The sequence below is a fragment of the Pediculus humanus genome, genomic scaffold, assembly GCF_000006295.1.
Source record: "Pediculus humanus corporis 1103172107606 genomic scaffold, whole genome shotgun sequence".
NCBI lineage: Eukaryota > Metazoa > Arthropoda > Insecta > Psocodea > Pediculidae > Pediculus > Pediculus humanus.
The window spans coordinates 14,932-39,714 of NW_002987220.1; the positions used below are offsets into that span (position 1 = coordinate 14,932).

A 24,783-nucleotide genomic window follows, 5' to 3' on the forward strand; every position below is an offset into this window, starting at 1 on the left:
AAAAAAAAAAAAAACAGAGAATTTTCCATGAATATTTAGAATATTTATGAAAATATAAATAAATAAATAAATATGTTTGACTCTCACCCTTTTTCGTGTTTTCATATCGTATTCAGGGGTTATATAGAGTAGAATCTCAACCTTTTTTTTGTTTTTTTTTCACCATAAATTCATTAGAAATTCATAGTCTAAGACGACACTAAGAAGAAAAAGAAGAAAAACCCCTTTCTTTTTAAAATTTTCTTCCCTTACATTCACGATGATGATTCAAACCATTTAAAATAATAATAATGATAATGTTTCACATAGATAGATAGATAGAGGGGAGAAAGAAAAAAGAAAAGCTTTTCGTGCAATTTAAAGTAAAAAAAAAAAAAAAAACATTAAATTTTGAATTGCAAATTATTTTTTTTTTTAAATAAAATCAAAATGATGGATTGTGTTATTTAGCAAATTGATAATTAATTGTTTTGAATTATTATTATTATTAAGGAAATGAGTTGTCAAGATATATATATATATATAGTTTGGTTATCGATATCAGATTATGGTAGAAAAACAAACTGAGTTTGCCAGGTAATGACACTCAGAATAAGTGTTGAGAGAAGACCACTTTACTCACGAGTGCTGTACAAAATAGTTAAGTAACTCTTGCCGCCATCTTGTGGCCTCTTTTGGGAGTACTGAGTTTAAATTGTTTTTCTTTTATTATTATTATTATTTATATTTATTATTATTATTAATAAAATATGCATTAGTGCAATAATGAGGTTGTTTTAATTTAAACAATAAATTAATTTATTTTTTTTTAATTTTCGGTTGCATTTAATTAACGACAACAGCAGGGAAATTTTTTTTTCAAATGTTGTCCATTAAGGCGCGAATCGGATTTCATAAATGTTTTGTTTAGTAAATGCATATTAAATGAAATTTTTTTTTTTTTTTTTTGGGGGTTTTTTTAAATAAATTTTTTTTTTTTTTTTTTTTTTTTACGTGCACTTCCTGTGCTTGCTGGCAATAATTTTGGTGTGGATGTGGTTGCTAGGCAACATTGAGATACTTGAGGTGCTTGGGGTAGTCATGGAAACTGATGGGCGGTGGAAGAGGCCTGAGAGGGGGCTGGCACTTGAGTTTTTTAAGAATAGGGCGTCAAGTGCTCTTTTGGCTTTGGCCCCCTTTCCAGTTTTATGCTCTACACGAGCTTTATTGCTGTGGACCTAATCTTAGGAGAGTCCGAGTTGAACCATGAAGCGATGCCGGAGATTCAAGAGTTTAGGAACTTTCACCCTCGAGATTTAGTATACTTTCACTATTTATTGCTTATTAAAAAAAAAAAAAAAAATCGTCTTCTTACTTTTTTTTTTTTATAATTACCGAAAAAAAAAAAATAAATAATAACAATATACAATTATTTCTCGTTTCGATTTCTTATTATGACGTGTCATAAGAATTTTTTTTTGTCGAAGATTTCCATAGAAGTCATAGAGAAAGAAAATTTTTGTTTATGACCGCACACGATTAATAACATTCGATACGGGTGCTGACCAAATAGTAAAATGGAAACATTCGCTCCAGGATATTAACTGTCTTGCCCAGCTGGAGTTTGACTTTGGTGTTATCCACCCTTTCTTAAATTCCCTAATTTATGTTTGATTTAATGCGTTCAACCATTTAACGAAACGATTTTTATTTGCTCTTTTATTAATTTGCAATCTTTTTTTTTTACTCATTTTTTTCCATTTTTCGATCCAACTAACGTTTTTCATTTTTTTTCGTCTTAATGTCAAATTATTATTATTAATAAATAATTTTAATATTAATTATTACGATTATTTGTTTCTTTAAAGTAATGATAAAAATTTTATATTAATTATTATTTTTTTTTTTTTTGGTTAAAAAAATTCCCATGATTGAAATCAGGTTTGAGTTTTAAATTCGAATCATCGATTTGGAAATCAAAAATTATTTAAAAAAAAAAAAAAAAAATTTCATGAGAAAAAAGGAAGTGAATAAAGTGTGAGTGTAAGTAAAAAAAATCCCACGAAGGTTTTTTTGCGCGCCAACAGATTTAGGGAACAACATTTGGTATCCTGTTGATTTGAGTTATTTTATTTAAAAGAAAGTGCGTTCACCTGATTTAATAAAATGAGGGCCCCACAAGGTGGGCCTTTCATTTAAATTTTTTCATGTGGCAAATCAAGTGGGTGTCCTGTAGATTTTTTTTTAAAAAAAATATCTACTCTATATACACTTATATGATATTTTTAATTCGTTGTCAAATTCGATGAATTTTTTTTCTTTTAATTATTAAAATGATTGTCGGTTAAAAAAAAATAATTTCGTCCGTTATTTTATTTATTTTCGTACCGAATTTTTAACAAATAAATAAAATTTAATTTTATTTCGAAATTCTTTTTTTTTTTTACGATTTCAAGTAAAGATTTAACGGTTTAAAAAAAATGGAGTTGCATGGAGGTCAAATATTTTTTATTTTTCAGTTGTTTTATTATATATAAAAACATAGATAAAAGGTTTGTCGGATTTTTTTTTTTTTTTTGTTAAAGGCGAACAAATACCTCTGTATCCAAGAGGAGAGAAAGAGAGAGAGAGAGAGAGATCAAGTGGATTACAAAGTTATTTACAATAAAAGCGACTAAACTCTACCAACCGTGTTGAGCTCTTTGAATATATTTCTCATACCATCCATATCCGGATAATCCACCTTCCCTAGAGCGACAAATTTATTTTTTCTTTTTTTATTTACCACCACCACCACCACCGCCGCCGCCACCACCCCAAGCTACGAAAATCTCATTTTCCACCCCAATAACATCAACATTATCCTGATTTCTTATTAAAACAAACAATTTATAAAATAACTTTTCTTCTTTTTTTTTTTTCATACATTTTTTTTTTTTTATGTGTGTAACTTTAAACTTGTTATGAGATTTAAAACATGATTCGAATAAATTTGAAAGAAGTCATCACCGATAATAATAATAATAATAATAATAATAACAAAACATTAAACCTTAAACACAGTAGAGTAACCACATCCGCGAAAAACAAGAGAGAGAGAGAGAAGGAGAGAAATTTATACAACCAAAATTTGACGACAAAAGTAATTGAGGGTATCATTAATACAAAAAATATCAGATAACGAAGGGATGATTGGCAGCTATTGAGAGAGAGAAAGAGAGAAAAAAAAAAGCAAACAATGGTAGAACCTACGTGAGGGCGGATTTCCTGCACGTCACCCAAACTATTTGACAATTTCCTTTCAAAAATTTTTTATACCCTTTTCCTAGCCCTCCCCGCCTCATTCTTTTATTCAACTATTAAAAAATTATATTTTCGATGTAAAGATGTAAAATGTTTACTAATAATATATTTAAAACGTTGGGTAATTTTAACTTTTAAGTTGGTACCACGTTAACCGTTAAATTCCAATGTGGAAGAGGAAGAAGAAGAAGAAGATAGAAAAATTAGTTTAAACAAATTAATTACCGTGTAATAAATGATTAAAAATAAATAAATTTAACGTCTTAAGGGGGTTGATTTGATAATAATAATATTATTTACACTTAAATATTTCAACCCTGATGAAAATCAAATCCACTTGAAACGAATATAAAAGTTTTAACAAACGTCGTAAGCTATAGCTTTAGGCATATTTCGATAAAAAAAAAAAAAATTTCAACAACATTTTTTTTTTTTTTAATGCAAAAGAATAATAATAATAATAATATCTAATATAAAATATTACAAAAGGTTAAAATAGAAAGAAAATGAGTGCAGGTTAATGGAGTTTTAAACTTGTATGAGGCCCCCCTGCCCGTTCGTGGGACAAATTAACGTTTTTAACAAATGTACCAAACATCCTGATAATTCTTTTGGAAACTTTTTTTTTTTTTACTTTTGTAACTGTTACCTACCCATTAGTTAGTTTATATATTGTGGGAGATTTGATGTTATCTTATTTCGGCATTTTTTTTTTTTTTTTATAAAAAAGATACCACGCTGAGTTTTTAAGAAATAAATAAATTGTTTGATTTGAAAAAAAAAAAAAATTGTATTATTTGTTCTTTTCGAAAAAATTTTATTTAATGATATTATAATTATTTATTTATTTATCGATTGTTTAATTGTCCGTGTTGTATTAAAATTTTTCATTGATTAAATGTCATAGAGTCATGAAACGTCATAGATATACTTCTCTCTTCTCTTTTCTTTCTCTATGTAAGGAAAAACGTTCGAATTAGTTAATTAATTTTTATTACAGATGATTATAACAAATTTTTCATTGATTAAATGTCATAGAGTCGTGTAATGTCATAGAGATACTTCTCTCTTCTCTTTCTCTATGAAAAGACGATGAAATTAGTTAATGAATTTTTATTACCTATGATTATAACAACCCTTAAAAAGTAGAAAAAGAAAATTTTAAAAGCGTTATAATCACATGAGATTAAAAAAATTTACAGTAAAAAGAAAAAAGGAAAAAATTTTAATCCGCGTACATAACAAAATTAATCTTCGTTAATCCTAAATAAATGAAATTTTCTAGAAATAAAAACTTTTTTTTTTTTTTTTTTTTTAATAAAATTCTGTTGTCAGGGATAAAAAAATAAGAGAATGTTGAAAACAATTGAATGAAAAAAATTCATCCCCCTGTGAATAAAAAATTTCTATGATCGCCACCACCACCTCCATCACCATCACCCTGACCACCACCACCACCACCACCCTGACCACCCTTGTTCTGTCCATTGATTTCTTTTTCGGCATTGAAATTCTCGTTAACTCACCTTTCGTTTAACGTGTGAGTAAGGTCTTGTCAAGTTTTTAAGGTTAATTGCTCATTCTTAGAACTTGAATTTCTTAATATAATGATTTCTTTTAACTATACCTGACGTTGTGACGTCATGGCATACTTTTCTTATATTCGAATGTATTTTTTTTACTTTTGTTTCTCCGTCTTTAGCCACGACTACTAAAAATTAAACAAATTAAAAAATCTTTCTTAGGTGTTAATTTTTAACTAATTCCACGACATTTTTTTTTTTGTTTGTTTGCAAACAAAATTTTTTTAACGGTTTTTATTTTTGGTTTATTTTAGTTTTTCGTTTTGTTTGTTAGCAAATGTCAAAAAATCATCAAAAAAAAATTTTTTTTTTTTGTTAAATAAGGAAAAAGAAAAAGTATTTAACTATTTTTAAATTTTTTTGTTATTCTTTCACCAAAAAAAAAATTTTTTTACTTTTTTTAATTATTGCATCAAAAATGATTTTATTGACAGTAGTAGTACCACCACCACCACCTACCTGTCAAAATTTTTTATTGTTTACTTATGAAAGGTTGACGTTTAGTTTTTTAAAATAATAATAATAATAATAATGAAATAGGAACATGCAATTTACGTCGTGAAATGTCAAAACATTTATACCCTGACATGATTTAGGTAAAAAAAAATTTATTTATATACCTGAAATTTTTTTTTTTTTTCTGAACCAAAAAGATTTCATGAAAGATTTTTTTATAAAAAAAAAAAACAGGTGTTTAAATAGTTAAGGATAATCTAATAGATAATCTTCACGGTTGTTTAATTTTTTTTTCTGGATGTTTTTATAAAAAAAAAACAGGAGGAGTCATTTATAATACGTAATGAATAATACGATTATAATACGAACGATTGGATTCAGGTATTATTAGGTACTAACACAAAAACCTACCGTTTATTTTATTATTATTATTATTTTTTTTTTAGGTTGAATTGATAAATCCGCCATTTAAAAAAAAATTTTTGTTGTTGTTGTTGTTGTTGTGGGCAGTTCTGTAGTCACCACAAAAAAAAAAATTTTTACGTTTTATTATTATTTTTTATTTATTTTGTGTTTCATGTTGTTGTTGTTTTTTTCTTCAAAGATTTTTATTTATTTTAACGGGATTTATCCCCTCCCCTCCCCCCCCCAAAAAAAAATTTTTTTTGGCATCACAATTCGATATTTTTTTTATGTTTTTCATGATGATGACAAATTTTTACATTTTTTTTTTTTTTTTCATCATTATTATTAAACTTATTTATTTCTAGTGATAGTTGCAAAATAATAATAATAACAACACGTTTGATTACGTGCAAATATATAAATAAATAAAAAAACTTTCGGTTAAAGAATTAAAATGCAAAAAAAAAAAAAAACAGAAAACAAACAAAAAAAGAAATTCCAACTTGAAAAACAAACAAATAAAAGAAAAATTTCAAGTCAGAATGATTAAGAAGAAATAGAAAAGACAAGAAAACTAAAGCTAATCCGAATAAAATGATTGTGCAAGTTTTTTTTTTTTTTTTTTTAGTCCATTCACTAGATTTTTAAATATTTAAAGGTTTCAGGTATAAATATTATCATATTATCAATGAATATCATTTTTCGTGAGGGTAATACGTGTGTCGACCCATTATTATTATTATTATTTTTAACTCATTCGATTAATTTATTTTTTAATGTTAAATTTTTTTACAGGATAATAAGGCACAAGTTATACAAATATGGCGGTGGAAAGTTTATTTATTGGTATCATGATCGTTTCCTTTTAAAATTTTCCGACTTCCTCTCTCTCTCTTGTCTGTCTATTCTTCTTCTTCTTTTCCTCACCGATAATAATTTCCCTTCGTCGTCATAAATTTTTTTTTCAATTGTTTTTGCCTCATCATCATAATTATAATTCCACAGGATATTGAAGTGCCTGTCACAGTGGCGCCAACTCAGACTAAATTATAAATTTAGTCTGAGATTTTAGTTATTTATTCTTTTCTTATTTTTTTATTATTTAAACCGCCAGGAATAATGATAATGATAATAAAAAAAAGGTTTAAAAAGAAAATTGTCACTTGGGTGGCCTTTTAAAATTTTTTTTTTTTAAACCGATATTAAAATTTAAATTTAAACGATTTTTTTTTTTGTTTTTTTTTTTTTTTTTTTTTTTTCGGTTAATCAATTATTAAATTAAACCCGAGGAGGGGTTTTTTGTTTTAAAAAAAAAAAAAAAAAAAAAAAATGTCACATCTCCCTTTAAAGCAATTCTCAACATTTCCCTTCTATTACAATCTAACCTGTCAGTAGCAAACGGACGGCGGCGTGATTTCATCATCATCATCATCATCATCGTCATCATCCCCATTTACCCACACCCTTACTTACTGGACTGTATTATATGCACGCTGTTGTTCCTGTTGTTGGCAGACCCTATTAACCGAAGAATTCACGCCCTCAAACTCCAGCAAGTGTGCTTTTATTTTTTACATTGATTCAATTTATGACTTTTAAACTTTTCACTTACCCCAGTCATTCCTTCCAGCGTGACAAACAAAAAAAAAAACCTTTTACGTTTATATATATACTTTTTTTGACTTTAAATTAACTTACTACTACCATAACCACCACCACCACCACCCCATTACCACCGCTACCTTTTTTTTTCAAAAAAGGAAATTAAAAAAATTTTTCATAAGAGTGGGCGTCATTTTTAATCAATTAAATTTTTTATTATGAATTATAATTAGGTGGGAAACAATAAAAAAAGAAAAAAGATTTGAAATCTCAAAAATTATAAACTTAAACACCCACGTAAAAAAAAAAAAAAAAAAAAACAATAATATATATCGTTTGAGAAGATTACAAAAATTAAATGTTTGTCTACCTACGAACAAACAATAAAAATAATAATAATAATAATGATTAATGTAATGTTATTTTAAACTCAATTAAAACTTTTAAAAAATACGTATACAATAGGGGGGAATGGTGGATGGGGAAGAGGGAAGGTACAAATTAATTAAAATTATTTTATTTAAAAAAAAAAAAAAAATATATATATGTATATAAAAATTGTAAGTTTTCATTTAATTTTTTTATAAAAAGAATTGTATTTGCTGTGTAAATTAAATATGCATATTCGTCTTCTTAGGTTAAAACAAAATTATTTTTAGTAATGGCTGGCGAAGAGGCGTGGCTTAGTATTAGAAAAGTTTTTCCGGTTTGCAAGTTGCGTCGCAACCGTTCTTTTTTTTTTCTTTTTCTCTGCATCCTTTAAATAAAATAAAATAAAATAATTTTATTTTATTTATTTATTTTAAAATTTTAATAAGATTTTTATGTAGTGTTAATAATATTTTATTTAATTTAAAAAATTTTTTTTTTCTTCTTACGTAAGGTAAATAAAAACAACGAATTGTTGTTGTTGTTATTACTTCCGCGTTTAAAGTCCGGGGATATTAAAATTAATTAAAGGTCAAATGTTAAATTAAACAAGGTTAAATTAAACAACTGCATTTAACCATTTAAGAGATTTTTTAAAAATGGCGGAAATTTTTTTGCATATCCCTGAATAAAATAATTATTTGTACGTAATTATTAAAATTATTATTATTATTATGCGTTTCTATTCGTTATTGAAAACAGTTAAACGTTGTTTTATTTTCTTTTTCTTAAATCTTCGTAACAGTTTTCATTAAAAAAAAAAAAACGCGGATTAGATTTCAAAATGAAAAAAAAATTAATTTTTAAGGTTTTGAAATAATTTTATGAAAAAAGGTAATGAGAAAATGGCGAAAAAAAAAACAGGCATAATAATATTAGGCACGAGCGTTTTGATTCATATATTTTTCAATATAAAATACAAATAAGTAGTAGATTGAAAGAAAGAAAAAAAAATCACCAAAACCTTATTAACCTTTTTTTTTTTTTTTAAACACTTGGAATTTAAAATACTGTTTTTAATAATAATAATAATAATAAAATTTTTTTATTTTTCAATACTAATAAAATCGTATGTAAACCGAGCCGCGAAAGAAAAAAACAAAACAAATAATTCGCCGCCATATTGAATTTTTAAAACATTCCGGAAAACGAAATGAAAAAAAATCAAAATTTTTTAATTGAAATAAATTTCGAATCGAAAAGGGTTGAAAATTTTTCTTTTTTTTTTTTTTTAAATATTAAATAACGTCGAATGTTTAAAAAAACAAAACAAAAATTAAACAAAAATATTACTTTAATATTTTCGTCCGCCATTTTGATTTCCCGTTAAATCCGTTGCTGCATCGAAACATACGAGAGAATAAATCTTCGGCCGATTTTTTATTTTATTTTAAATATTTTATTGTGATGAGAGCTCGCGGCAAAAAAAAAACCACTAAAAAAAATATTAGATAAAGCAATAATAATAATAATAATAATAATAATCCGAATAATTTTTTTTTCTCACTTTTAATAATATGGCTAAAAATTAGTTACACAATTTTTAGATATAAAACTAAAATATATATATTACACGCGTTTTGTGTTTTTTTTTCTCATTAAATTCACCTTTTTTTTTTTTATAAGAATCACAAATTATCATGGAAGTTTATTATTATGTTTATTGAGATCATTTGTAATTAGTAATTCTCAAAAAAAAAAAAAACAGTAACAGTAACACTGGTAACTGAGCGTCCACGATCCAACAGCAAACCTTTTTTTTGTTTCAAAACGATTGATCATCTTCGAAAGGCTCACCGTGAATGTTTGCGTATTGTTACCAAGCTCGACCCTGGAGCGGAAGATACGAAGAACAAATATTAGGAGGAGTTGGCTGATGATGATGATGATGCTGTTGGACAGTCATTTGCCTTTGATAAGCCATATTGGTAAGAATGGTTGCCGTGGTACTACAAGAGCCTTGCTGTTGTTGGAGTTGTTGTTGCTGTTGTTGTTGTTGGTGATTTGGATGAGTTTGTTGCGGATGACCCGGTGGTCCTCCTTGTTGAGGATTCATCGGTGGCCCCACCGGACTGTGCCCGCAATGATTTCCTCCGCCTCCTCCCTGAGGAGAAAGGTTATTGGTTACTAATCGTCCACCTTGGGCGGTTAAAGGGTTTCCGTCATTCGTTCCGGAACACGGTTTTCCATCTTTAACCAAAACAGGTACTGCTACTCTTCGCGGTGAGCTTTGAGACTGATAAAAAAATTTTTCTTATTGTTTTTTTTTTTTTAACTAAAAATTTATTGGAATGACTAAAAACAAAATGACTACTACTACTAACAAATACCTGATTTTGAGCGGCGCTTTGTTCAGCCATTGCTTTTTCTTTTGCTTGTCTTTTACATTTATAACGATGATTTTGAAACCAAATTTTTACCTAAAAAACCAAACAAATAAAATCAAAATCCGATGATCATTTACATCTTCGGGTACCTAATTTTCAATCAAATTTACCGAAAACCATATCAATCAACTCCCCGGAGATAAAAAAAAAAAAAAAAAAAAAAAATTAAAGACCGGCTACCATCCATCTATCCATCCTTCTATCTATCTATCTATCTATCCATCTATCTATTATTGTATTTTCTCACCCTCGCCATCTTTTATATAAAAAAAAATATAAGCGCGAGAATTAATTTTAAACCCCTCATTTCCGATGAATTCATTTTCAACAGACTTCATCATCGTTTGTTGTTGTTGTTGTTGTTGAGAGTTTGACAAATGAATCGATTTTTTTTTTTTTTTCGTAGTGAATTTACCACCACGTTTTATTATCATTATTATTATTATTTATCCCCCTTTTTTTTTTTTGAAAATATTAAATAAATAAATGTGAAATTGCGCGTTATTTTATTATTTGTATCAATTAATTAATAATTTTTTTTTTTTTTTTACCTGCGTCGGCGTAAGATGAATTAAACTAGCAAGATGCTCTCGTTCTGGAGCCGAAAGGTATTTTTGTTGTTTGAACCTTCTTTCCAATTCATAAACCTGAAAAAAAAAAAATTTAATTTCCTTACATATTCGAAAGTACACGAATCTAATTTTCTCGTTAAAAATTTATTCACGTCACGAATTTAATTTATCCGTTTTCGAAATAATTTTTATTAATTTATTTATTTAAACAAAAATTTTAACAAACAACAAACTGCAAAATAAATCCACTCGTTACGGTTGTTTATTTAAAAAAAAAAAAAAAAAAAAAGTTTAAACGGTTTTTTTTTTTATATATTGAATTTTAAAAAAAAAAAAAAAAAACATGGCCGAACTTTAAATACACAAAACAATACCTGAGCTTGTGTAAACAAAACTCTTCGTTTTCTTCTTTGCGTTAGTGGAAATTGCATGGGTTTGGCATCTCCTCCTACCCCACATGTTGATAACGCACTCATATTACCCATGTTCATATTCATTGATGCTGTGGCCGATGATCCCATAAGGCGAGAAACTAAAATAATAATAATAATAATAATATGATATTAATTTTGTTGCTCTAATGAATAACTTTATTACTATGAAGCAGTCGTAGGAACAAATGGAGTAGGTAAAAAAAAAAAGAGAAAAAATGTGTGCGTGCGTACGTGCGTGTGCGTGTGTATATTAAACGCTTAGTCTACAATTTTTTTTTTTCTTTCTTCGGTTGGTGGTTGCCAGCCAGAATTGAAGCAGCAGAATCTCAAGTGGGTAGGCAAACGCAGAGCAGTGAATAATTCAATAATAGTCAGCTCAAGAATCTCATGTATATTTATCATAGTCATTATGTAAACAAGGAGGAGAGGCGTCTTCTTCAAGTGTCGTGAGGTAGTAGTAGGATAAAAACTTTGATTTTTTATACAAAATTAAAAATTACTTACGTTCTTCCTTAGTGATTTTTTGCTACCAGTCAGTCAATCAGTCAGTCAGTCAGTCAATCATCGTCATCGTCTGCTATTTAGAAAAAATTTTCTTTTTTTTTTTAACGTTCGTTCGTTCCATCGGAGTCAATCGCGAGCGCGCGCTGTTATTATTACCAAATAATAATTATTTAAATTTAATTCCTTTAATCGATCATCAGGAGCGATTTAAGGATAAATAATTTAAATTATTATTTTTCACATTCAATTAAAAGGCAGGTGCATGAAAATAATTTAAAAAAAATTTTTTTTTTTTTTTCGATTTTGTTTATTTATCCAACGAGCTCACACAGAACGCATTCCAATTCGTGTGTGTCTCCCTTTTTTCTTTTGTTGGTATTATCGTGGTATTATTATTATTATTATTATTATTATTATTATTATTATTATTATTATTATTATTATTATTATGTATACAATCTTTAACGGATTTCAAAGAAGAATAAGAAAAAGGAAAAAGTTTTCACAAGTTAAATTTTTATTTAATTAAATCATATATATGACTACTAAAATTAATCGTTTTGTTGTTAAATACAATTTTATCATTATTATTATCATTATTATTATTTGTTGTAGTAAATTAGGGGGAACAAACAACAAAATGCCTGAAGGTTTATAATGTTACAACCCTTTTTTTTTTTATTATCATTCACCGCAGTTTAACAATAATAATAATAGTGTGTGTGTGTAACACTTTCATTTTACAACTTTTTTTTCTTTTATTTTACAAAAAAAAAATATTGAAAAAAAAACTTTTCGTTTGTCTTACGTAAATGGCAACAAGACGAACTTAAAAAAAAAACAATTTAAAAGCTTAATTAATGACGTCATAAAAATTTTTTTAAATGGAAACCCATCAATCATTAATTTATTTCAATTTTTTTTTTTCGGGGGAATTTTTCGCTTCGGATTTTATTATTATTATTTTTTTTTAATAAGAAGAAAATATTAATAAATAAATAAATAAATAATTGAGAAAATAAGTTCTTAATAATAATAATAATAATAAACTAATGAACGTGAGTCAATTTAAGAAAAAAAAAAGGGAACAAACAATTATAAAATTTAAATTCAATGAACCGAGTCGTTTCAGATTAACGAAGCTTATCTGTTATTATATTTTTTTTTTATACACAAATAATAAATAATAATAATAATAATAATGATAACGTAATAATAGGAAAAGGAAAAAAAATGATTGTATTAATGAGCGAAAAATAAAGAATGGAAAAAAATAGGGGTTGGAAAAGTTCGTTTCTGAATATTTAACCCCAATCATCAAAGTTTGCTTATTTATGTCGGGTGTCCGAACGCCGCCGCCTCTTTTCCTTTAACCTTCCTCACAAATGCAAACACGTTTTCCCCCCCACACACACCCCCCCCTCGTTCTCCCTCCCTTCCCTTCTTTTTTTTTTTGATTCATTTTCATAAACTCAATATTATTATTATTATTATTGAGCCTTTAATCGCAAATTAATTGACTTTTTCAAATCAAATATTTACACAAACAAAATATATAAATATATATTCAAAAAAGAAAAGAAAGAAAATTTAATCTGGGAAAGTTTTTATGAAAGATTTATATATATGAGAAGGGAGATGAGAAGAAGAAGAAGAAGATGATGACGTAATAGACGATGACGACATTTTAAACTTTTAATAACTAATCTCTACAAAAAATTATATAAATATCCGTTCGAACGCCGCCGTTCGTACTTTATCATTATTATTTTTTTTTATACACAAATAATTAATAATAATAATGATATAATGATAATTTAACGTATACGTTTATATAAATAAAAATAAAAATTCTACTGGAAGACATTTAAATCAAATTTATATTTAACTTTTGTGAAAAATTTTGTTCAATTTTTTTTTTTTTTTTACATACGCGCGCCTACGTATAATTAATTATATTTTATATTTATATTTAAAAACCCGTTTAAAACGACGAATAGCAGACGACAAAACGTTTTATTATTATTATTATTTAATATCGTATCGAATTAGGAAAAAAAAATTTTAAAATAAAGCTACGATAATTATTATTATTTTTTTTCGTTTGGATTTAATATTATTATTATTATTATTATTATTATTATTATTATTATTATTATTATTATTATTTTTAAAATTTAATGTTTGACAGTCAGTCAATCAGTCAGTCAGTCAGTGAGTCGATCTCTGAAAGAGTTGGAAAAAAAATAAATAAATAAATAGATAAAAAAAATAAAAACATGAACACAATGGACAAAATCAAAACTATGTTCTATGAAAATAGTTAGAAAGAAAGAAAAATAAAAAAAAATAAAAAAAAAATTGAAGATTTCGAAAAATGTTGACATTTTTTTTTCTACAACGACGAAAAAGGAAAAGGAAAAGGAAAAAAAAATAAAATTTTTTATTTTTTTTGTTTATTTTGCATTATGTTTTGTTGACGATGACACGAACTCAGCCTTTTTTATTGTCCTTAGAAGATGGCTAAGCTAAGCGTGTTAAAAGGGAAAAAAAAAAAAAAAAAATTTTAAAGGATAGAAAATAAGACGAAGAAGACGTCGAAAAACAGCTTCAAAATCATCCCCCCCAAAATGAAATAGAAAATTATTTACTTTTTATTAAAACCAAATATTTCTTTTTTCTACTCGTGGTAGAAAAAACATTTGCCGGACAACAACACACAAAGGAAAAATGGATTTTTTTTTTCCTTTTTTTCCTTTTTATTTTTTTTTTTTATTCAAAGCTTTTCCTTTTTTTTTTTTTCAAAATAAATTCGGACTTTACGAGTTTTATTATTATTATTATTTTCGAATACATTTGATAAAAGGAAAACAAAATTTTTATTAGATAAAACATTTCTAATTACACTTTTGTTTTCGTGCGACAAAATAACAATAACTTATTAAAAATTTGTTTGTTAATTATAATTATATCATCTTATTCCACGATTATTAAATTTTTATTTTATTTATTTATTTTTCATCATCGTCGTCGTTTTATTGGTACAATAGAATAAAGTAGAAAAAAAAATATACGTAAAGAGAGAAAGAAAAAATGTCGTCGTATGAGGAGTTGGTAATAGTAAATCAAAATAATATTTATAAAAACTTATATTTAGCTTATGTAATTGTGTAAAATGTCCACTGATCAAACACTTCATCTTCATCACTCCATAGAGTAAACAAACAACAAAACAACCCTGGAGCTTTTTTTTTTTCTTCGAAACGTAACGTTTTGTTTTCTCTACCGTCGGTTGTCGTTGTCGTTTGTTGTTGTTGTTGTTGTTGTTCTTTCATTCCTTTTCAACTCTTTTAGGATGAAAATGCGTTTTTCCTTCTTTATATTTTCCTTTCCTTTCCTATCTTTCCCACTCTCTCACTCTCTCACTCTCTCTCTCTCTCGCTTACTTTCTCACCCTATCTTTTATTATTATTATTGTTTGCTAATAAAATGGCAATTCTTCTTTCAATTGTTTATTTTATTTTACTTTTTATTTAGTTTTTAGTTTTTAGCTTTTAATAATCATTTAATATTAAAAAAAACTAAAACTAAAACTAACTTCCTTCCATTCGTTTTCTTCAATTTTTTTTTATTTACTATTAATAATGTAAATATTTTTAATACGAATAATAATAATAATTATTTTTATTAATCCGTCGGATCCGGGGAAAATATTTATTTATATATAAATATGTATGAATATATTTATAAAACGACAGGAAAATTAAATCGTTCTCCATTAAATTAGTTAAATTGCACACACACAAACAGGAAAATTAATTTATAATCCAATTTATTTATTATTAAAAAATGACGCATCTTAAAAGCTTTGTTCATTTACGTTGTAAAATCGACCGGCGGTAAAAATAAAAAAATAAAAAATTTACTGGTTGTTGTTGTTGTATTTTATTTTTTGTGGGGGGTGGAAGGGGATGGATGTGGGTTAGGGACAAAAGGGGAACCGCATCGATTTTTTTTATTTTATCATAATTTTTGTATGATTTTTATTTTAAATATTTATGTGAGTTTTATACAAAGTAATAAAATACACGCATACGTGTCACGAGTGACGTGTACGCGTACCCGTCATGATCGATAACTTAACAAAAAAAAAAAAAAATTTTTTCCCCCCGTTATTTATTATTTATTTATTTATTGACACGTCGATATAAATAATTTATTTTTTAATTGCGCATCAAAATTTTTTATTTTATTATTATTATCACTCGTAATCGCGACGATTCGTCTTAATGTTTGTCGGATTGTTTTTCAATATTTATTCCAGGTTTCTACCCGACGATCCCTAAGGATCGGTGATGCTGCTACATGTCTTATGGATAGGTTTCGTATTGTTATAATGTATGACGTCACAATAATTCTTCTAAGTCTTTCTTATTCGATGAGAACGAGTTATTTCCTGATTATTATTATTATAGTTTTTGTTAATTTTGTAAAAATTTTTTATTGTTTTGATTCATGGTTCAATAATAATAATAATAATAAAACGGTTATCACAAGCGTCGGAAAGTAACGTTGGAGAAGTATACTGATATCTGATTACACTTTACTTCCCTTCTTCTTTCTAATACCCCGATAAAATTTTGTTGTTATGTTTCGAAATTTTTTATTTTATTTGGGTTTCGTCATTTATAATTCGTGGTATACACTTACTTGCAAATCTGGGATCGTTTGCCGTACTTCCATACCAGCCAGCACTGCTTCTCATGTCTGTATAATGAGAAGTAAGTTCTGATCCGTTACAGTATTGCGTGGGAAATTGATGTCCTAACTGCATGTAAGGATTCATAGTGGGAGAATGAGCAGACATTGCAGCTAAAGTCGTGCCTGAACCTCCCGCCGATCCTCCACCGCTACTCCTATACGGTGATTGAGGAGCAGCACCCAATTCGAGTTTCCTGTATGATTCTTCGATCGGGGATAGTATATCCGTTACGGAAAATGGTGTCGTATGAGGCTGATGCTGATGTTTGGGACTCAGGGACATCGCCAGATCGGCACCATTGAGCTCGGGCAGCAGGTCCACGGCGGACCGCGCCAATGCCGCCGCGGCCTCCTGCTCTGTGTGCAGGCCACCAAGCAGCGAAAAGCTGGCCGCCGAGGAGCTCGACGAGCTGACGGTGTCCCCTGCGGACATGCGCTACTGTCCACAGCACGTATGTGCCACTCACTCGCGGGGCACTGAATTTCCGTCACACTTAAAATTCGCACTCAAATATCCACTTGTGCACTGACGCGACGCGACTGGAGTTCCAGCGCGTAACTTTTGCAGAACCCTGTCGGGCGGGGCCTCCCTTCTTCAATGAAGCTCCGCCCATTTGCCTCACGCGACGAATCCACGCTACGACTGGTGGTCCACGTCCCTCAGCCTCCTTTCTCCCTCCCAGATTTGGTTTTTGTTAATATAGGTTCACTAAGTAAACATCCCAGAGCTGAAATTCTCTCTTTTTTTTTTCTTTCTTTCTTTCTTTCTTTTTTTTTTTTACATAATCATTCTCCAGTAAAGTGTTTCTCACGTATTTCCATTGTCCGATTGTTGGTGGAACTTTATAGTCTTACTTATAGTCTTCGTTAAAAATTTCCATACAAAGAAAAAAATATAATGTGCGTTTAATAATAATAATAAACAAAGATCATCGTATGAAACAATTACCCCCCCATTTTTCCAGATTTTTCCACAAACGTGTCCGTGATAGCGTAATCAATAACTAAAATAATTTTTCCCTTTAGGTAATATTACGACAAACCGGAAGTAATTACTGCAATCGTCGACAGATTAACAAAAGGATTCAAATTCTTTGTTTTTTTTGTGGATTCTTTTTTTAAAAATGGCGATAATAAAAAATAAATCCCGTAACGAAAATAAATAAATGTTTTATATCAATAAAAAAAAAAAATTTTTTTTTAAATAGATTTAAAAAAAAGAATTTGAAGAGAGCAAACTTTTTAAGAGTTACTAGAGAGGGATGGAGTAGCTCTTTTAACACTTACTACACCCAAATAAACCTACCTGATCTCTTTTTCTTCTTATTACAATTGTATTGATTTAAAAAAAAATTTTTTTTCTTTTTTTTGGTTTTTGCGCGTCTGCTTAATTATCATCATTATCATCATCATCATTATCTTTTTTTTCGCAGCCGTTATTTTTCCATTTCCAAATATTTACGTATTACAAAAAAAAAAAATGGTAAAAATATTTAGGAAAATTTTTTCTTTTTACTTCCGGTTTGATTTTTTTTTTTTTTGTAATTAATTTTAATTTTCTTTTTATTATTTTTTTTTGAAACCTCCCCCCCCCCCAAAAAAAAAAAAAGAAAAATTTTTTTTTTAGAGCGCAACTCAAAAAAAAAATTCGCTCGATAAAAAATTTTCTTTTTTTTTTTTTTGTTTTATATTTTTTTTTTTAACTTGAATTTACTATCATCATCATCATCATCATTATTATTATTATTATTTAAAATTTAACGATACGAAACAACTTTTAGTTAATAAAAAAAAGGGGGAGAGAGGGAGGGAGTGGGGGGAATTAAAAAGATTTTCCAGGGGAAAATTTTTATTTTATTGATTTTATATATATATAAAAAAAAAGAAAATATTTGCTTTGTAAAAAGAAATCTTTTCCTTTTTCTTCTTCCTTTTTTTTTTCCATTGATTGCCTTTTTTTTTGTTTATACAACAACAACAAAAGAAGAAAATTGTTAATCATTTTTTAATTTATTGATTTGATTTTTTTTTTTTTTTTAGGTTTTATTAAGAGAAACGTTATTTAGTTAGACGACAGGAAATTATTTAATATGAATGGATCAATGAATTATAGCAAAAGAAATTTTTCTTTAAATTTATGTGTAAGGGAAGGTTAAAAAAAAATAATTACCACGACGGCCAAAAAATTTTTTATTATTTTCAACAACAATAAAAGGTTCAACAATTTTGCCAGGCACTTGAACTTGCTTTAAAAAAAAAAAAAATTGGCAGCTGGTCTATAAAGCAATGAAAAAAAAAAGAAAAGAGTTCAATGGACGACGACGCTTTTTCTCTCTCTCTCTCTCTCGCTCCTGTTGAAAATGTCGTAGTTTTGTTCCCTATAAAAATCATGAACTGTTTTTTTCATTTTTTTTTTTTTCTTCCCTCGCATATATAAAAAAAAAAAAAAAAATAAATTTATACTGAACCGGGTACTTGAAATATGCGATAACAAAACATACTTGAAAGTAACAAAATTTTAAATGTCGAGGGTCGTCATTGAACATTAGTTTAAGGCCACCTTCCTTTTTTTTTTTTTTTTTTTCTTTTTTCTTTCCTTCAGCTTTTATTTTTCCGAGCATCTGTCGTCGTAACCTCAAAAAAAAAAAAAAAAAAGGTAAATTTTCACTCACTTTTTACCTTGTTAACAATACATTAACAACACAACTCATATTGAAATACTCGTTAATTGTCGGTGGCTAAATAAATATTAAATAAATTTGTTTTCTTCTTCCCTATCGCAACCACCACCACCACCACCATTATCATCATCAGCAGCAGCATCATCATCATCAGCATCCTCATCAACGCCACCACCACCATCACCATCATCAGCAACATCATCACCACCATCAACACCATCAACATCAGCATCATCAGCATCAGCATCATCACAATCATCATCAGCACTACTACCATCAACACTACTACCATCAGCACTACTACCATCAGCTCCATCATCAACACCGCCACCATCAGCATCATCATCAGCATTAAATCATTATCAGCATCGTCAGCACCACTACCACCATCATCATCATCACAATCATCATCAGCACCACTACCATCAGCATCCTCATCATCATCATCATAATCATCATCATCATCAACATCCTCATCATCAGCAGCATCCTCAGAATCATAATTATCAAAAGCCCTACTTTAGTAACCTACATAACACTTTTACTTAAATAAATATCAGTAGTAGTAATAATAATAATAATAATAAAAGAATTTGACCAAAGTCAAAAAGAGGTTAAAAAAAAGGATCATCCACTCAAAATTTGAAAAATAAAAAAAATTGTCTACTGCTAGTTTATATTTCAATTGAATTATACAATATAAAAAAATTTCATCAATGACCATCGTTGTATCTTCGTAATATTTTTTTTTTTTAAGAAGGAATTTTTATTCTTATATCGATTCTCGTTTTTTTTATCGAATTAAACAATCGATTGTTGATCGATAAATTTTTTATTTATGTATTTTACGTTTTAACATCGTCGTCGTCGTCATAGACATTTTAAATTAGTTTATTTAAAACATTTAGAATATACGTTTCGCGGCCATTTTTTTTTTTTTTTTTACGTTTATGAGAAAATTTATTATAATGTTTCGAGTATGGATTTATGAAAAAACTATTGTTCGAAAATAAATTGTGGAGAAATAAAAAAAAAAGAGAAAAAAGTGCGAATATTTTTTTTTAGCCTTACATTACGTAAATTGTATTGAAAAAAAAAAAAAAAAATCAAAGATGATATTAAATCCGGTTGAGTTAATTTTACATTTAAAAAAAATTTATTTGTTCTTTGCCTCCTACGGTTCTTATAAAAATTTTTTTTTATTTAATCGAACCTTTTTTTTATATTTTTTCATTCGTCCCCCTCCCTCCCCCCGCACTCACACACACACACACACACACTTAAAATACCTTTCAGGAAAAATTTTCTTTAGAAAAAAAAAATTCTTTTCTTAACTTATCGGATGATGATGATGATGATGATAATACTAAATAATTTTTTTACTATTTATTATTATATATTTTATAATTCATTTTTTTTTTTATTGAATGGTGGTGGTGGTGGTGGTGGTGATACTTATTATTATTATTTCTTAAAAGAATCTTTTTCAGTTTTTTTTACACCCTTCAAAAAAAAATTTTTTTTTCAGCTCATATAAATAAAATAAGAAGAAGGAGAACAAAATGGCGGAATCAACTTGTCAAAGAATACATGCATAAATAACAAATTGTTTTCAAGCAGACGACATTTACAATGTTTATTTTACCATAATAATGACGAAAATATAATATAAAACAAAAAAATTTTAAAAAAATTAAAAAAAAATTAAAAAAATTTTAAAAAAATCAAAAAAAATTTGAAAAAATAAAAAAAAAAAGTAAGTTTTTATATTAATTAAATTTTTTACATAATATTATTTATTAATTAATAAATTTCAATTAAATAAAAAAGACAATGTGATTTTCACGTACGGTATTTATTTTTAAAGGCCCTGTAATTATTTTTAATTAAAAAAAAATATATAAAAATCCCCCAAAAAAATAGTAAAAAATTTTAAAATGAAAGGAAAAAATATGACGTGTGCAAGATGTAAAAAAACCGTTTCAATTTTAGAAAAAGAATGTGACGAATCAGGTTTAGCATGGCATTCATATTGTTTTAGATGTTGTAAGTAAATATTTACTTTAATTTAATTTATTTTTTATTATTTTTTAATAAATTTTTTTTTTTTTTTTTAAATTAAATTAATTATTTTTTTGTCGACAGATAAATGTAAATTTTTAATGACTGAAAAAACTTTGAACATTACCGGTAAAAATCATGATGAATTATATTGTCAATTTCATTCCGATCCAAAATCAAAAACAATGGTTGTAAACCTTTATTATTATATTCACCCTACCTACCTTATCATCATCATCATCATTATTATTATTATCATATCATATTTTGTTTTTCCAGCCGAATGCAAAAATTTATTACACAGCACCAGGATACCGTATGATAATATCAAAAGATGATAAAAAAAAAAAGGAAACGGAAAATAAATAATGTTAGGAAAACAAAAACAAAAAAAAAAAAAGCAAAAAAAAAAAAGCAAAAAAAAAAAAAAGTAAAAAAAAACAATAATTAAATAAAATAATTACATGGGCTTTTAAAAAAATTGTCTTTTATTATTATTATTATTATTATTATTATTTTATACTAATATTATCATAGTATATATATATGAATATTAATAGTTTTAGTTTATCTCATAAGTTAAATATGAAAGGCTCTGAATAAGTCCTGAATAAGTTTTTTATATTATCACTTGAATTTTGATTACCGTTAACTTGTTTGTACAGTAAGTACAATAACAACGTGTATAATAATAAAAATAATAATTAAATAAAAGCGTAAAACTCTTATAATAATAATAATAGTTATAATAATAATAATAATAATAATAATAATAATAATAATAATAATAATAATAATTAATATTAAATCATGGTGACGCATGGTTGAGCTTCTTCTTCTCCGGTTAAATTATCCTGTATTTCTTCCTCTGACGTTTGTCTACTGCCGACAAGGATAGGAGGAATTTGAGGATGATATTGTTCGACTCTTTCCAATAGGGAATCAGGATAGCCAGGTGAAAAATATAGGACAACTTCTTCGGGAAAGCAACAATTTATTATAGTTATGTATTCCATTAGAGTGCTCCCAGGTTCCGCTTGAATTTCTTGTATTTTTTTCAATGCACCCGAAGCCACGAATGATCTTCGGGCTCCCGGATTGTTTGGTAAAATTTTACTGAATTGTCCTAATACGTATTTTAATATGTTTCCAGGAGCATCTTCTAAAAGTAATTCGAGAGAGGTTATGTCTAATGTTTTTTGAAGTACTTGCTTGAGAGCACATTTACATTTTTGTTTGAGATCTTGGGAGCTTTTAGCACAATTGTACAATTGAAGTATTCGATAGAACAAACCGCATCCGGCTACGGCATTGGCATGTTCCGGTGTATGTTTTCCACACTGTCCCACCGCCCATACTACGGCTGCCAGTATGTGAGATTCCGTTTCGGTACAAAGGACTTCCGATAAAATCAATAATCCTTTTGCGTTTATAACGGCTAAAGCTAATTGATCGTTGTGAGCGCAGATGTATCCAATTGCAACAATGGCGGGAAGGCGAATTAAGTTTTTAGTGTTGGTTATTTCTTCTAGTAGGGCGGCTATACCTCCGGTATTTACTATGAGCTGAGCTAGTTCTAATGTGTGCTTTGTTATTTCTCTGATTAAAACCGCTGCTGCTTTTTTTATTTCGTCATCCGTATGACACAAATGAATCATAGCATCGGGAAATATTTCCGCTTCAACTACCAATTCTGCCAAGTCCGTTGAGTGTTTTGCTATATTTGCAAAAGTATTTAAAACTAATTTTTTCAATTTAACATCTACATTTAGTAAAGCTTTAGCTAAATAAGGTATGGCTCCGGCGTCCACAACTGATGTTGCGAGACGACCAGAGTGTTTAGCAATGTCCGAAAATGCCGAGGCTGATACTTGTTTTAAACAAAGATCAGGTTCTTGCATGCACAAAACTAGTAAAGGCACAGCTCCTATGTCTACAACAACTTGCGCATGAGATGCAGAATGCCTGGCTATATATCCAATCACCCATACCGCAGCTTCTTTGACACTTTGATCAAAATCTTCCAAACAGACAAGTGCAGCGTCTAAACCGCCTGCTTGAATGACTATATCTGCCATTTCTGGCTTGTATTTGGCAACGGATCTTACAATAAAAAGTGCAGCTTTTTTGTAATGCTTGTTTTGATTTTCCAATCCTTGAAGCATGTGTAAAAGAATATCATTGCGAAGTATTATCTCTGCCACTTTTTCATCCCCATTAGCCATTCTTCCTAAGGCTACTGCTGCTCCCAATCGAACACTCGGCACCATGTCTGTCAAAAGGGGCTTTAATAATTCTAAAACCCCCGTTGTATGTAAACATTCTATATTTGCCGGCCGATTAGCCAATTCGGCCACGCCTTGAACAAAATGAGTTCTTGCTTTCTGGTATTGTTCAAAAAGTTGAACAATAACCCGAGCCATTCGTGCACCAATAAAATTAAATTACCTCTTCACATATTTAAAAATTCATTTTAAAAAGAATTTTCATAAAAGTTGTTTTGTTTACAAAAAAAAAAAAAAAAAAAAAAAGAAACAAAAAAGGCGCGGTTTTGTTTAAATATATTCAGCGCCATTTTTACCATAGAAATAAACAATTTATTTAAGATTTTAAAATATGATATATGTATTTAATAAATATTTTATAAGGAAGAAAAAGTTCATAAAGTTCTCGAAAGCTGAAAACTTTTAAACACACTTTTTAGATTAACATTAAACATAATTACAATTTTATTTTAAAAATTAACAAAAATTTATTAGAGTAATAAAATTCTTATCAGAGTTCTATGTTTTTTTTCGATACTAGTTGAAAATAAGAATATAAAGTGTTGCCTTTTCTCGTGTGCAATTAAAATGCCTGTTTTGATATAATATGTTATATAATAGAGTAGTAAATCTGTATTTACTATAATATTATGTTTTTAACTACCAGGTAGTGAGTGTTTATTTTGGTTCAACTATTTCGAATTTGAAACTCATTATCAAAATTTAAGAATATAGTCAAGTGGTATAAAATGAAAGGAAAAAAAATAATGCAGGTAAAATTTAAAATATTAATTTATATTTATATTGATAAAATATATTTTAATTACAATCATCCAATCCAAGGCTTCATTCTTAAAATTTACACAGTAAAAAGAGTAGTATAATTTTATATAAATTGTAATTTCTTTGAAAATTATTTAAAATACAAAAATCTTAGAATCAAAACTACAAAAATGTGTACAAACTCTAGTAAATAAAATAGTAAGTAAATATATAATTGATATTTTTTAATAAACTTATAATTATTAATTAAAACAACTCAAGTAATTATCTGCTTATTAAAAATTTACGCATTTCGTTTAATAACTTTGTCAATTATATTTTTACAAAAATATTATGATAACATTCATTAAAATTTCTACAAAATTTCCTAAGCTAATTAACAACAACAACAACAACAACGTTTATTTACATCATTCAATGTTTATTTACATTATTCACCGCCTTATAAGAATTCAAAAAAAAAAGAAAATGTCTGCCAATAAAAGTTAAAGTGTTTAAAATTAAGTTGGCAATAGTTCCCAGCGCGTTTCAATCTAAAATGTCGGAGTGTTTTGGTTCAATAGTGTATTTATGAATAAT

At 27.6% G+C, this 24,783-nt stretch overlaps 2 protein-coding genes across 2 annotated transcripts; both read right to left on the reverse strand.

The window, feature by feature from the left end:
* Positions 1-9,573: 9,573 nt before the first annotated feature.
* Phum_PHUM235910 (Ptx1 homeodomain protein, putative) lies at positions 9,574-16,848 on the reverse strand (the record flags this gene model as incomplete). The annotated part of the gene is made up of 5 exons (XM_002426036.1): positions 9,574-9,993; positions 10,088-10,177; positions 10,696-10,791; positions 11,091-11,248; positions 16,365-16,848. 5 exons carry the CDS (start codon positions 16,846-16,848, stop codon positions 9,574-9,576), a joined length of 1,248 nt encoding a protein of 415 aa, XP_002426081.1.
* A 5,112-nt stretch (positions 16,849-21,960) lies between these two features.
* On the reverse strand, positions 21,961-23,580 carry Phum_PHUM235920 (Sperm-associated antigen, putative; the record flags this gene model as incomplete). Its single annotated transcript, XM_002426037.1, has 1 exon — positions 21,961-23,580. The coding sequence occupies one exon, from the start codon at positions 23,578-23,580 to the stop codon at positions 21,961-21,963; it is 1,620 nt and encodes a 539-aa protein (XP_002426082.1).
* Positions 23,581-24,783: the final 1,203 nt, after the last annotated feature.